The 12,496-nt window shown below is 52.1% G+C and overlaps 1 protein-coding gene across 1 annotated transcript; it reads right to left on the reverse strand.

Annotated features, from left to right (window-relative positions):
• Positions 1-10,074: 10,074 nt before the first annotated feature.
• On the reverse strand, positions 10,075-11,983 carry FAM71A (family with sequence similarity 71 member A). The gene has a single exon (XM_011222271.3). It carries the CDS (start codon positions 11,981-11,983, stop codon positions 10,223-10,225), a length of 1,761 nt encoding a protein of 586 aa, XP_011220573.1. The 3' UTR covers positions 10,075-10,222.
• Between the last annotated feature and the right edge of the window lie 513 nt (positions 11,984-12,496).

Genomic DNA, 12,496 nt, shown 5'->3' on the forward strand with positions numbered 1-12,496 from the left:
ACCAGGGCACCTGGGTGGCTCAGTCCGTTAAGCATCTGACTCTTGATGTCAGCTCAGTCATGATCTCACGGTCGTGAGAGTGAGCCCTACATCGGGCTCTCTGCTCAGCTTGGAAACTGCTTGTCCCTCTCCCTCCTCCAGCTTGCTGTCACTCTCTCTCTCAAATAAGTAAATAAAATCTTACAAAAAGATAAAAAGAACAGGACCATACCTGCCTGTCACCCTATCCTCCGTCTCCACCCTACCCCACCTGGGAGCGCAAAAGGCAGAGGCCGTGACTTCAAGGCTCTCGGGCAGCTAGCGGAGGCCTGATGCCAGGGCCCTGTGTGAAGTGGGGGAGTCCTGGATGGATAAAGCCCTGGCTGGCTGGGCAGGCAGCAGGGCTCTGAGCTCTGTCCGTGCTTGCTGGTGGACCACAAGTTCAGGGACTCCAGGTGTCCCAGGAGTGTTGGTCCATGTGACTGCTGGTGGCTAGCCGCCACTGTGTCGGGAATGACCAGCCACAGGCAGGTGCCTGCTATTCCCTGGCTCACCACTGCAGGCACCGAGCCCACATTATAGCAGGTGTTCATGATTTTTAAGGCCCTGGAATATAATGGGCACACGATAAGGACTCAGTAAGTATCACTTTCTGCCAAGTCCTGCATTACAATAAGATAAAACTGACTAATAAGACAATTATGAGTTACTCTTCTAGAAAGATCATCATTTTAAGGGGGAGAGACACAGTGTTAAGCCAAGAACAAATTCTGGAATGTAGAGAATGTAGAGATGGAAATATTTGGGGGAGGGGGCAGGAGAGGTCTTCTAGCTCCTGTAAATTATACTTGCGGGATTTCCTATATCAATAGAAAATTTAAAAACCTTTTGCTCCTTCCTTCTCCCTTCTTGTCAATAATCCTTTGCCTCCCTCTCTTTTAAAAATCAGATTGTGCTGGGCACCTGGGTGGCTCAGTAGGTTAAGCGTCTGCCTTCAGCTCAGGCCATGATCCCAGGGTCCTGGGATTGAGCCCCGTGTCCCTCTGCCCCTTCCCCTGCCTGTGTGCGTGTGCGTGCGCATGCTCCCCTTCTCCCAAATAAATAAATAAAATCTTAAGATCAGACTGTGCTGATTCTATCATGCCCAAACTACCGGTCAATCTTAACTCATATTTAGCAGAAATATTTTGGAAAAGTCTTTTCTTTTCTTGGAATCTTTAAGAAAAGGCAGCTACTCCTTTTTGAAGTTATTCAGAGCATCTCAGTTTAGGGTCAGAAGAATGGGCTATTGCTTCTTGAGCCACCTTCCTCTTGCCTGTCCTTTCTCACTGTGGTCCTTTTTTCCCTCCTCCTGGAAATGAGGAGCCTAAGACTTTCTACCTGGGTTGATCGATCCAAGAGGTATCTTCTGAGGTCTTCTTTATGAACATCCAGACTTCCTAACCCCCACTGGGCAGGTTCCAGAATATTCTGTTCACTTGACCAGCCACACCCAATGAGGAACAAGCAGAAGAAGGTCAATGTAGGAAATCCAACAGGAGAAGAGAATAGTGGAGTCTTGTCATGGGAAGTGGGATATAAATAAAATGCCCATTTCCAAGGATGCTATAATACCCTCGGTGCTCTGCTTTCCAAGAGGTACACTGTAGCGTGGCTTTGGCAGGGTGTGGAGCTGAACCAGAGCTCAGCGCCAAGAGAGGAGAAAGAGGGAAGGCTTGGTGGCCAGATGCTTTCTCTTCCTCTGACTTTTGCTGGGTCACTTAGAAACGACACAGAAACCCGGACTGTGTTCCTTCCTCTGAATGACTTCCAACTCTGTCCCTCCCCGACCCCCAACTGGAGGCCACACTATTTTTAAATTTCTCTCGGGAAGTAGATTCCAAAATTTCTGTAACTCTTCCCGTCAGGGGAGCCTCTGATTTCCAGTAAACTCAGGGTCGCATAGTTTTCTATATCATTTGCATTCAGTTTGCATAAAATTAGCATGCTTTGGAGTCCCGGACTCTGAGTCAAAGCAACCCAGAGAATTAATGCAAATGGGCTCCAGCTTTTGTGCTCCACTGAAGTGGCAGAGCGAGGCAGCCTCAGCCTCAGAGACAGAGTGGCAGCTCTGACTCGTCGGAAGAGGTCCGGTCATCTCCTAATCTGCAGATCCTCACGCTGGGTCCACTGAGAACTCTGTCGGGGGGCTTCTGTTTTCCAGACCCTGAAGCTTCATCCTTAATGTGGTGGAAACTAGGAGAGGGAAATGGAGTCATGGCACAGGTGTGGGGGTTTAAGTAGGACAGGAGCCAGGTGAGGAGGGACCCTCAGCTCTAAGTAAAGTTGGGGGTGGAGATGGAAGGAAGGAGGACTGAGATCATCAATGGAGACTGAGAGAGCCTACAGGAGCCCTGGGGTAGAAAAAGGAGAGAGGGGAGAGGTAGGAGGGAGCAAGACTGGGTGGGTAGGCACTGCATGGCTAGTTAGAACAGAGAATGGACATTTGTTATCTAGGAAGCGAATGGTCAAAGTCAGCGAGTGCCTGGCTGGGCAGATTCCCTGGGAGCCATTCCTTTCCTCTCTGTTAGACAGGGCTTTCTTGGGCCCAGAAATTCATCCTTGGGTCTGCCCAGGGATGGTCTGAGGTGTCACAGCTTGAAAGTACTGACAGATTTTATAGTGGTTCCAGGTAAGACAGAGGTCAGCAGGTTGGAACTAGAACAAACCACTCTGCCCACATATGCAGCTCATTCCTCCAGTTGCCAAGACACCCTGGGCCTGAATGAAAGGCACCGTCTGTAGCAGAGGAGTGGAGGGAAACGGAGTGACCCCCAGGGCCAGGGGCCAGGGTGGTACCTGGCATGGAGCCCAGTGTCCTAAGCCATGGGGTTTATTGACTGCCTGCTGGCTGTAGGCTGGTCGCTCACCACGGCGAGAGGTCAGATGCCTTCTAAGGCCACACACTCCACAGAGTCAGCCCCCGAGGGGCTCAGGAAGGCGGAGACCCCTCAGCATTCAATCCTGGCTCCACCCCTGCTGGCCTTGGCTAAGTTATTTGAACTTCTCTGTTCATCTGTGAAATGGGAATAATTATGCCGACTTTGTGGGGCTGTGGAAAAGCGCTAAACACTGTAGCCCCTGCAGAGTTCTTAGAACAGTGGCTGCCAAGAGAGGAGGCTCTCAGTAGATACTACTGTTCTCATATGTGGCAGCCCCAAATAAGTTGCAAGGAAAAGGCTGCGGAGTTTGGAGGGAGACGCGGGGTGGGCTCCCAGTTCCTTGGCTCTGCGCCCAGCGTGGCGGCTGCTCTGCGCGCACACTTGCGGCCCCGCTGATGCAGCCACGGCAGCCACGGCAGCCGGCCGTGGGAGGAGGGCCGGGCACCGGCTCACGCCCACCACAGGCTGGGGAATGACTCTGGCGGTGAGGCGGTTTCCTTTTCTCCCTCTGCCTCTCCAGGAGGGGAGTATGAAGGAAGAGAAACTGCTCCCTTATTAGTTTGGCAAGCAGGTGCCCCTCAGCTGGAGGGAGGGACCCCGCAAGAAGAAAGGCATGGGACCCTGCCTGACTTGTTCGTACCCCTCCCAGTAAAGGGCCTGCTGCTGGCCTGGCCTCTGTGGCTAAGGCAGGGCTGGGCATCAGTGGTGGTGATTCTCTGGGTTCTGGGCCTCCTGTCAGGCGGCTCAGAGGGCTGCTGGAAGGAGCGGGGGAGGGCCATAGGGAAGGATGCAATGCCCTGGACGCACTGTGCCCGGATGCAGGAGTGACTGCTGGGCCCTTTGTTGTCCACAGAGCCCCCCACAGATGCCGTTTCTCCCCGCCTCACACACACAGCCAGCCTCCGACACTCTCAGTGTATCCCCCGTTTGCACAGCTGCTATCCTGTGGCCGAAAGCGCTGAGCTGGCGGATTACAGAAAGTGCCGAGAGCCTTCTTAACAGGTGATTCTCCATGTCCTTACTGCTGAGAGCCCAGAGCCATGTGCCAACCCTCTGTGTTTTCTCCAGCCCTTGCTCCTCCCTTGAGATCCAGACCCTGAGGCTATGGGACGTCTGGTGGCCCAGCCTGGCATCCGCTCTTGGGGCCGTCGCCTCCTCCCAAGTGGAGTTAGCAGATGAAACAGACTGTATCGTAACAGTGTTCTGTGTCTCTGGCCAGGCCAGAGAGTTGTGTCTTCTTGCCCTAGGTCATGTCAGATTTATCCTTGGCCTGACTTCCGTCATCATCAGCTCAAGTTACATTCACCATCCCTGGATGCCCAGAAAAGTCCCAGACTGGTTGCTAGTTGCAAGTCAAGTTTAGAGGAGGATTCTTGGGTTTCAGCACCAGAAAGGAGCGATTGTGTCTGGGTAGTCAGTTGCTTGGAGGGGGACTGGTTGCACTAACCCTGACTTGCTCCATCCACAAGACCCCCGTCCATCTCTGAAGCCTCGGTCCTGGGCTAGGGCTGGGCCAGGCCTCTCTGGGAACAGAGGCCTGCCAGCATTGTTTTCGCTCCTTGACCAAGAGGCCGAAATGACATCATAATGTTGAGGCAGTGAATGTGAAACACAAAACAAATGGCTTTAGTTCCAGGAAGTTAGAAATGGAAGGAAAAGCTGTAGATGTTCTTCGAGACCCACTGTGGACTAGGTTTTGTGCTGTGCTAGCCAGAACGCTGCTGCTGACTTGAAGTAGGACCTTGGGAAAGCCCCTCTCCTCTCTAGGCCTCAACTTCCTCATATGTAAAGTGCATCTGGGATTAGTCAAGACCCTTCCGGGCCTGACAGGCTGTGTGGTTCTAGGTGTCCCAGTACTCTATCCCCCGGGGTCAAAGAGCTTGAAGATATGTGGGGAGGGATGGGGAGAAGGGGACTAAGAAATGTCCAGTGGGGGTTCTTGTGAATTTAGTTAACTGAAATGGGGAGGACAAGAAGGGAGTAAGAAAATAAAATAAAAAGAGGAAAGAACATAAGAGAGGGAGTTAAGGAGAGGGAAAGTAGGAAACCTGGAGGTGGCCACAATGACCTCAGGGCTCCATCCTGGCCAGGCCAACTTTGTTAGAATTGGGGGTGGGGGGTGGCAAATTGTATTTTCCAAAGAAGGCCACAATACTATTTCCCGCCTCCACGTCCTTTTGCAATGTGGTCTTGTCATTTCCCTATGAAGAAGCGGAGTTGCATTTCTCTCCCTTTAAATCTGGGCTACCCTTATGACTCGCTTGTAACCAGTAGAATATGGTAGCGGTTACGCTGGGTGCCTTCCGAGGCTCAGTGAGATATTTGCTCTGAAGGAAGCCTATCTGACCACCCGTGACCATCATGGGGAAGGCCACATGTAGGCATTCCTGTGGAGAATCCCACCTTATGGCCATTTCCCTCAAGGCACCAGACATGTGCCCTTTGACCCTCCAGACCAGACGACTGATGTGCCTCACTTGAGAGCAGGAGGAACAAAAGAAAGTGCTCCCAGTTGAGCCCTGCCCAAATTCCTGATGGAGAAGAAGCTACGAGGTATCATTTTTCAGGTCACAAAGTTTGGGGTAGTTTGTTATAAAGCAAAAGGATGGTAGGAGAGGCTTATAAAAATAAAAGCTTCTTGAAGATCTCAAGACTTTTAAGATCTCAGAGATGTGTGAGATTTCAAAACTAATTTGGAAGCCAGCTTCTAACTTTGCCTATTCAGGACATTATAACAAAATTACCATTTTCTATAGGTCACCATATTATGTTTTAAAAGAGTGTATTTTTATGAGAAAGGGAGAAAAGGCACTTCATCCCACCAGATTGGTTAGAAGGAAAGAGAAGAGCAACATCAAATGTTGCCAAGGATGTGCAACCAGCAGAACTCTCATGCGTTCCTGGTGGGAGTGTTTGTAATGGCGCAGTCACTGTGGAATTAGCGTCTGAAACTGAGCATATGCGTATATTCAGTTCCATTTCTAAGTATATGCCTCACAGAAATGTGTGTATATTTTTACCAAGAGTTCTGCATAGAAATGTTCATAGCAGCACTATTCTTATTAGCCAAAAACTGGAAATAACCCAAGCACCCACCAATGGCTGAATGAATAAATAAATTGTATCATATGAATGCAATGAGATACCATACAGCAGTGAGAATGAATGAATCATTGCCAGAAAAACCGTGGATAAATCTCATGAATATGATGTTGAGGGAAAGAAACCAGAGTCAAAGAATACATACAGTGCGATTCCGTTTACCTAAAGTTGAAAAACGTCAGAAGCTAGGATAATGGTTACCCTGGGTGGTAGAGAACATGAGGGGGGCTTCTTGGGGGGGGGGGCGATGTTCTGATTCGTCACTGGTGCTAGCTATGTGGGGGTTTTCGGTATGTATGCTATATTTCAAACTAAAATGTTAAAAACAGAAGGAAGGACATGCTCTCAAAGCAAAGAAAAGGTCTTTAAAAAACTAATTTAACTTTATGAAGTTTTATGAAAAACTTACTAATTTCCCAGAAGGGAAGGTCTGAGCAGAGAGATGATGGAGAAAGAGGAGGACTTGGGAGTTTGGGGTTCTTGGGAAATGTCCTTCTCTTCTCTATGACACCTCCTTCTTTACGCTGCCCAAGGCCATCACCAAACTTTGATTTGTGTTACTGGTGTGTGTGTGTGTGTGCGTGTGTGTGTGTGTGTACATGAACCATCTTGCCCATAGCATTGTACGTGCTCAACAATTGTTTCTCGAATGACTTCTAGGCTGCAGAGAGACCCTGACACTAACTCCACCCTACCCCTATTCTGGATGGTCACTCATTTTCCCCTTGAGTTGGAACCCCCAACCTCCCCGGGTACCTGTCTTGTGGCCACTCCATATTCTGCCACTCCCCTGCCAGAGGCTTGGAGCCATGCAGCCTGGATGAAAGACATTACTCAGACCCCTCCCCCCAGCTCACACCTCTGGGATTGGCATTAGGCTAATTGTGGTGTGACAAAGGGAAGGGGTGACTGCCCCTCAGCCTCAGTCCTGGCTCCCATCATTGAAGCAATAGCCTGCAGTGCCAGGATGTGGCCACAAGGGGCTCTATTGGGCGACTTTTATGTGCGGCGAGGAAGGTTCTGTGGGAATACCTCCTGCCCAGACGCACAAGAAACCGCTCAGGGAGTCTCTCTTCTCCTCTCCAGGTCCCTTTGGCTGCCTTATCCTGATGTTTTACCCCTTAGCCACGTAGAAGCTGTTTTATACCTTAAGACATTCCTCCTTGCCTCTCTTTTTGCTATCCCCCTTACTGACCACCAGTCACCATGGTGGGAGGACACTTCCCCTTTTGTCTGTTCTACCTCCTTTAGATGAGTGCTGAACCTACCCCATGAGCTCCCTGTCTTTCAGGATGTGGGAAGGAATACTGTCCTGTTCCATCTTTTCAACATCTCCTGACTCTGCCTCCTTCCGTTTCCCCACTGCCACCCAGGATCAGGTTTCCCCTCTGGCCAGGATTAATGCAATGGTTTCCTGGAGGATCCCCGATCCCCGTCTCCAGACAGCCCCCTGTCTATCAGCTGTCCACCCTGGAGCCAGAGAGAACTCACTCCCATCGGGTGCTGACTTTCAATGTCTCCCCAAGGCCCAGACATTCACACAGCACGCCAGGGGCCTGAAGACCCAGTTGCCCGATTCTCCAGCCTCATGCCTCTCTTCTCCCCTTGTGCTCCCGCCAGCAATACTGAAATACCTCTAATTGCTCAACACATCATGATATTTCGAGTTTTTGTACTTTGCACACATTCTTTTCTGTGACCTGCGCCTCTTGCACCCTTTACCCTTGCTCCCCATACTTCCTCCACCTGTCAGAGCCCTAAAACTGCCAAGTCCTCTGTGAACCCTTCCCCAACCCAAGACTCCTTCCCCTGCCCTGGAGTCCCTCCTCTGAATGGATCCTGTGCCCTGAACATTCGTCTTTCCTTGTATCTGTCACTCAAGAGTTGTGACGATTACTCAAGGCTGTCCTGTTTTTCCCATCGACTCCGTAGCCCCCTGCAGGACACAGAGCTAGGACTCAGTAGGCGATACATGAAGGGTGTTGCCTCATCCCTCTCTGCACCATCACCTCCACCTTGAGCAAGTCCTTTAAATGCTCTGAACTCCCATTTGCTGATTTGCCAAATGGAGACCTGAGAGAATCAGAAAGGGGCACATACATTAAAGAACTTTAACTGGCTAAGCGCTATTAAACAGCTAAATGCTATGCAGATGTCTTTATTCCAGACTAGTGTTTACCTGCACCTGCCTGTGTGGAAATCAGAGGATCAAAGGAATGCAATGTGATCTTTCTGTAACTTCCCAGCCTTGAGTCCAGGGAAAAGCTGGTTAAGAGTAAACTATTAATTCTGTCTCCCTGCAGCTCCGAGTCTTGTCTGAAGCTCTGGGTTAATGATTCTGAGGCTGTTTTCCTCCCAGGGCCAATCCGTATCTAATCTTTGGCATGTTCTATTCTTTAAGAATAACTTGACTCACTCCAATAATTCTCCATCCTGGGGTTGTGAACCTTGTTGTGCCTGAGGAAACAGTGGATGTGTGTGGGTCTCTGGCTCCCTTCTTTCCTCCCCAGCGCCCCACCCCATGGCCACCACGGCCATTCCCTTTACCAACAGAAGAGACTCCTCTCCTACCCCACTGAAGGTCCGAGCACCATGGATGCTGTGACCTAACAGATCATCTCCCTCACATGAAGTTTAAGGATTTGTTTTCTGAACGCCAGAAGGAGAAACCCTTTTAAATTGTTTCTCCATACCAAAGTTTAATTAGTGGCTGTGGGAGGAATGGATTGTAGGGAGATTCCAGACTGGTCCCTGGAATCCCAGGCAGGAGGTCTGTTTATGGCTGCAGTGCAAGTCACCCGGAGGCTGGGGATAGAAGCCTGGGAGCCAGACGCAGCTCAAGGGTGGTCTGGACACTCTTGAGAGAAGACCAGCTGAGGGCTGTGAGCTCACTGAAATTCAAAAATCAGCTCACAGTGGCTCACTACCAGGAGTCCCCTGGCTTCCATTCCACCCTCCCCTTAATCCAGTGCATTTGGTGCAGAGTTTTGGAACATAGTGGTAGGAATGCTTTGCATAAAGGAGTGGATCGCCGTTCTGCAAAGGTTTCACTGTGCAGTGGGAACAAGTTAACTTTTCTGAGCCTCAGTGATCCTATCTGTAAAATAGAGATTACATTTATTGTAGGTAAATTATTACAAGAACCCAGAAGCCAATTTAAAGAAACCAGACCTTTCAGACGTAGCACTTTCGTGCGTACATAAGAGTGAAAACATTAAGGGAAAGGCACTGGTATGTCTGAAGCAATAACTTCATCATAACTGCCACGGCACTTCTAGGACCATTCTGACTGCAGAGATCATAATGTGAAAAATACGCCTGTGCACCCACTGCCTTGCTTAACAGAACATTTCTAACAGCACTGAAAGCCCTGTGTTCACCTTGTGATCCTGTCTTGCCTTTCCACCCTGGAGAAAACCACTGTTCTGAATTTTGTGTTTACTGTTCCCTGTTTTTGTCACACAAGTACTTTTGATCTTGTTTTTGATAAGTGGAATAGGTTACAGTCACAGAATAGGTTTTTTCCTAGGCCAAGGTATGTAGCCGCTCACTGTTGCATGTATATCTCTATTCACATCCTATTGTATTATCAATTGTGTTGATGGTAATTTGGGCTGCTTGCAGTGTTTTGCTCTTTTTTGCTATAAACATTCTCACGGTCTTAGAACCGTTGTCTCTCCAGGGTGTATACCAAGGAAAGAACTTGCTAAGTCTAGACAAGAATATTGCCAACAAAGGCTGCCGTAACCCTCTTCCCTCCACGGAATAGCCTGAGGAGATGGGGAGTCCCATTCTTACTTTGTCCCTATTCTTATTTCGTCTATGGACCTTCAGAGGTTAGGAACGTTTATAAAAATAGAGAAATGGTGGAGGTGGAGCATTCCGGGCCATAGTTTGACTATCAGCTGTGGCCGTGAGGAACAAGCCAGACAGGCCTTGAGGCAGGATGAGCTTTGACTCTGAGCATGGGTGTGAGATGGGGGCTGCCCTCGACTGGACCCTTGGGGACTCAGGTGGCAGCCCCGCTGACCTCTCAGAATCCACTGTGAGTTCACTACTGGGCTGCAGGAACTAGAAATTCAGACAGAATGCAGCATGCCATTCTCAGATTTTATGGGGTTTTTTATTTCAACTACAGTGAGGAAAGCTGGAATGGGGTCTCCGGGGATACGTCCCTGAGCCCCGGTCCCCTTCGCAGCTGCCGAAAGCTCTGGGTCTTACTAATGCACTTCGAAGGTCTCCATGATGTCAGATGTCCCGCTCCCCGCGCTCTCCAAGCACTGGCCAGTCTCTGCGGCCTCCATACTGCTCCTGTCCACGGTCTTCGCCAACATGTCCACGTCTCTGCCGCGTGGGGAGGCCACGGTTCTCGTAGTAATGTTGGCTTTGACGTTCCTCAGGAACGAGCTGATCCTGCCGAGCCTCTGGGCGGCGGAGGCCCAGCTGGTGGCGGGTAAGCTCCGCCCAGATTTGTGGGCGGTCCTGGACTCCTTGGCGATGGGGGCGTGGCTGTTGCCTTTGTGAGGGGGGCGCCGGTCGTCCCCGGGGCTGCCGCGGCCCGTCTCCTTCTTGTCCTCCCGCGCGGCCCGGTGGCCGGCTAAGGACCTGCTGGAGGCTTTCCGCGTGAGCTTGTCCCCCGGGGCCTTGTGGCGGCTCTCGGCGGCCCTGCGGCGACGGGAGCTCTGGAGGGCTCGCTCCTTTTCCCGTCGCTCCCTCTGCTCCCTCCGGCCCTCGCGGGGCTGCCTTCCCGCCTGCTCCCCCGAGCCGCCCGCGCTCGGCGCGTCCGAGAGCAGCGCTCCCTCGGCCACGTCCAAAGCGCCTTCTCCCGCCGTCTTGCCGGCGGCTCTTGTCCCGGCGAACGCCAGGGACATGCTGGCCCCTGGGAAACTGTTGGACGAGTCGGAAGTAAACCCTGGGGTCTTTGCGGTACCTGCCAAGGCCACGTTCAGGCTCTTCGGGGACATGTTGGCAGCGCCCGCGATGACAAGGTGGGCTCTGCTTCTTCTTGGACGCTTGGTGGCTGCCCCGGCTATGGCCGTGCTTAGCTGTTCGGGGGCCCCAGACCTGGCGATCGCCACGCTCAAAGCGCCTGCTGTGGTGCCTGCTGCGACCCCCGCTGCGAACCCTGCCGCCTCCGCCGCTGCCTCTGTCGTTGCCCCTGCTGCCGACTCCTTGTCCAGCCCTGTAGCTTTGGTGTTTAGGGCGGCTATGTCGCGCATGGCGTTGGGTTTGTGGGAGTCCTGATAGGTCCCTTCCCCGCCAGCAAAAGCTGCAGAGGTGGCCCCGGCCACTTCAGAGACCACGTGGAGGCTCCGGATGCTGACCTGGTCCTGATCCCCTTTTCCTTGGAAATCTGCCCCTGCTGGGCTCCTCCTGTCCTCCTCCTCAAACACAGGCATGCACAGCATGTCGTCCGCTGGAATGGCAGAGGTACTGCTGTGACTGTCCACCGGCGGGCGCAGGAGGTAAATGAGCTTTTCCCAGTAGCCAAAGAGGTCTTCCCGCGCGTCCAGAGGGGGACTCAGCTGCAGGTAGCACGAGCGGCCCGTAGCGAACTTGAGGCGCAGCTGTTGCTTCTCCCGGTTGTGGATGGAGATCCTCACAAACTTCAAGGGAAGGAGCCTGGTGAGCTCTAAGGCCTTTGAAGCCTTGCAGCCTTTTCCCTTGGTGGCCTGGCCACGCCCGGCATGCTCTTCGCAGCCGATCGCTGGTCGGGCCAGCAGCATGACATCTGGGAGCGGCAGGATGGGGCTGGTGGATGCAATGCCCACCGTCACCATTCTGACTCGGTTGTGCACATCGATGACTTCTCCCCTTTTGGTAATCTGGATAAAGTCGCTTTCAAAAATCGGTGCGTACTTGAATATGTCGTATTCTCCCTTGTGCAGTTGCCGCTGTAGTTTCCCCACGGCGGTGTTGAACATGCCCACTCCGGAGACACTGTGGGCTGTGTGGTACGGTAGCAGGGACTCGGTGTTCATAACTACCTTGTGTCACAAGCAGTGCTGGCTGGCCAGGGGGGGTCCCTGGATCTTCTCTCCCTCCGCCTTGTTGGGTTGGCAGGGGGTGCAGCAGCCCTCCTGTGTCACCCGGGTGGCTCTGCGGCAGGTGTCTCAATCCCACCCCACCCCACAGGCCACAGGCCACAGGCCCCCCTTTGGCTCAGAACCTCCCAGAGACAGGGGTCAGGGTGTGGGGCTCTGAGGATGGCAGAGGGGATGCTGTCGAGTGCCTGGACCCCAGACTGAATCTCTGCAAAGCGTGTAGAGATGGACAGTGGGCTCCTCCACCTCGCCTCTGCCCCTGATTTTTTAATCTTCGTAAGAGGCTTCGAACTACAGTCCTGGTGAGAGAAGTGACCACTCTCTCAGCCTAAACCGCTGCGCAGCCATATTTATCCTCTGCTGCCCTTTATGACCTGTCACCGTCACATACCCCTTTGTTCTCATCTCCCAGACACCCCCTCAGGGCAGGGCCACCATCCTCCCACCAAA

This window comes from Ailuropoda melanoleuca, chromosome 8, assembly GCF_002007445.2.
Source record: "Ailuropoda melanoleuca isolate Jingjing chromosome 8, ASM200744v2, whole genome shotgun sequence".
Taxonomy (NCBI): domain Eukaryota; kingdom Metazoa; phylum Chordata; class Mammalia; order Carnivora; family Ursidae; genus Ailuropoda; species Ailuropoda melanoleuca.

Excerpts from the sequence above, each read along its gene's own strand:
- FAM71A (XM_011222271.3), bottom strand. The coding sequence starts at position 11,983 with ATGAACACCGAGTCCCTGCTACCGTACCACACAGCCCACAGTGTCTCC.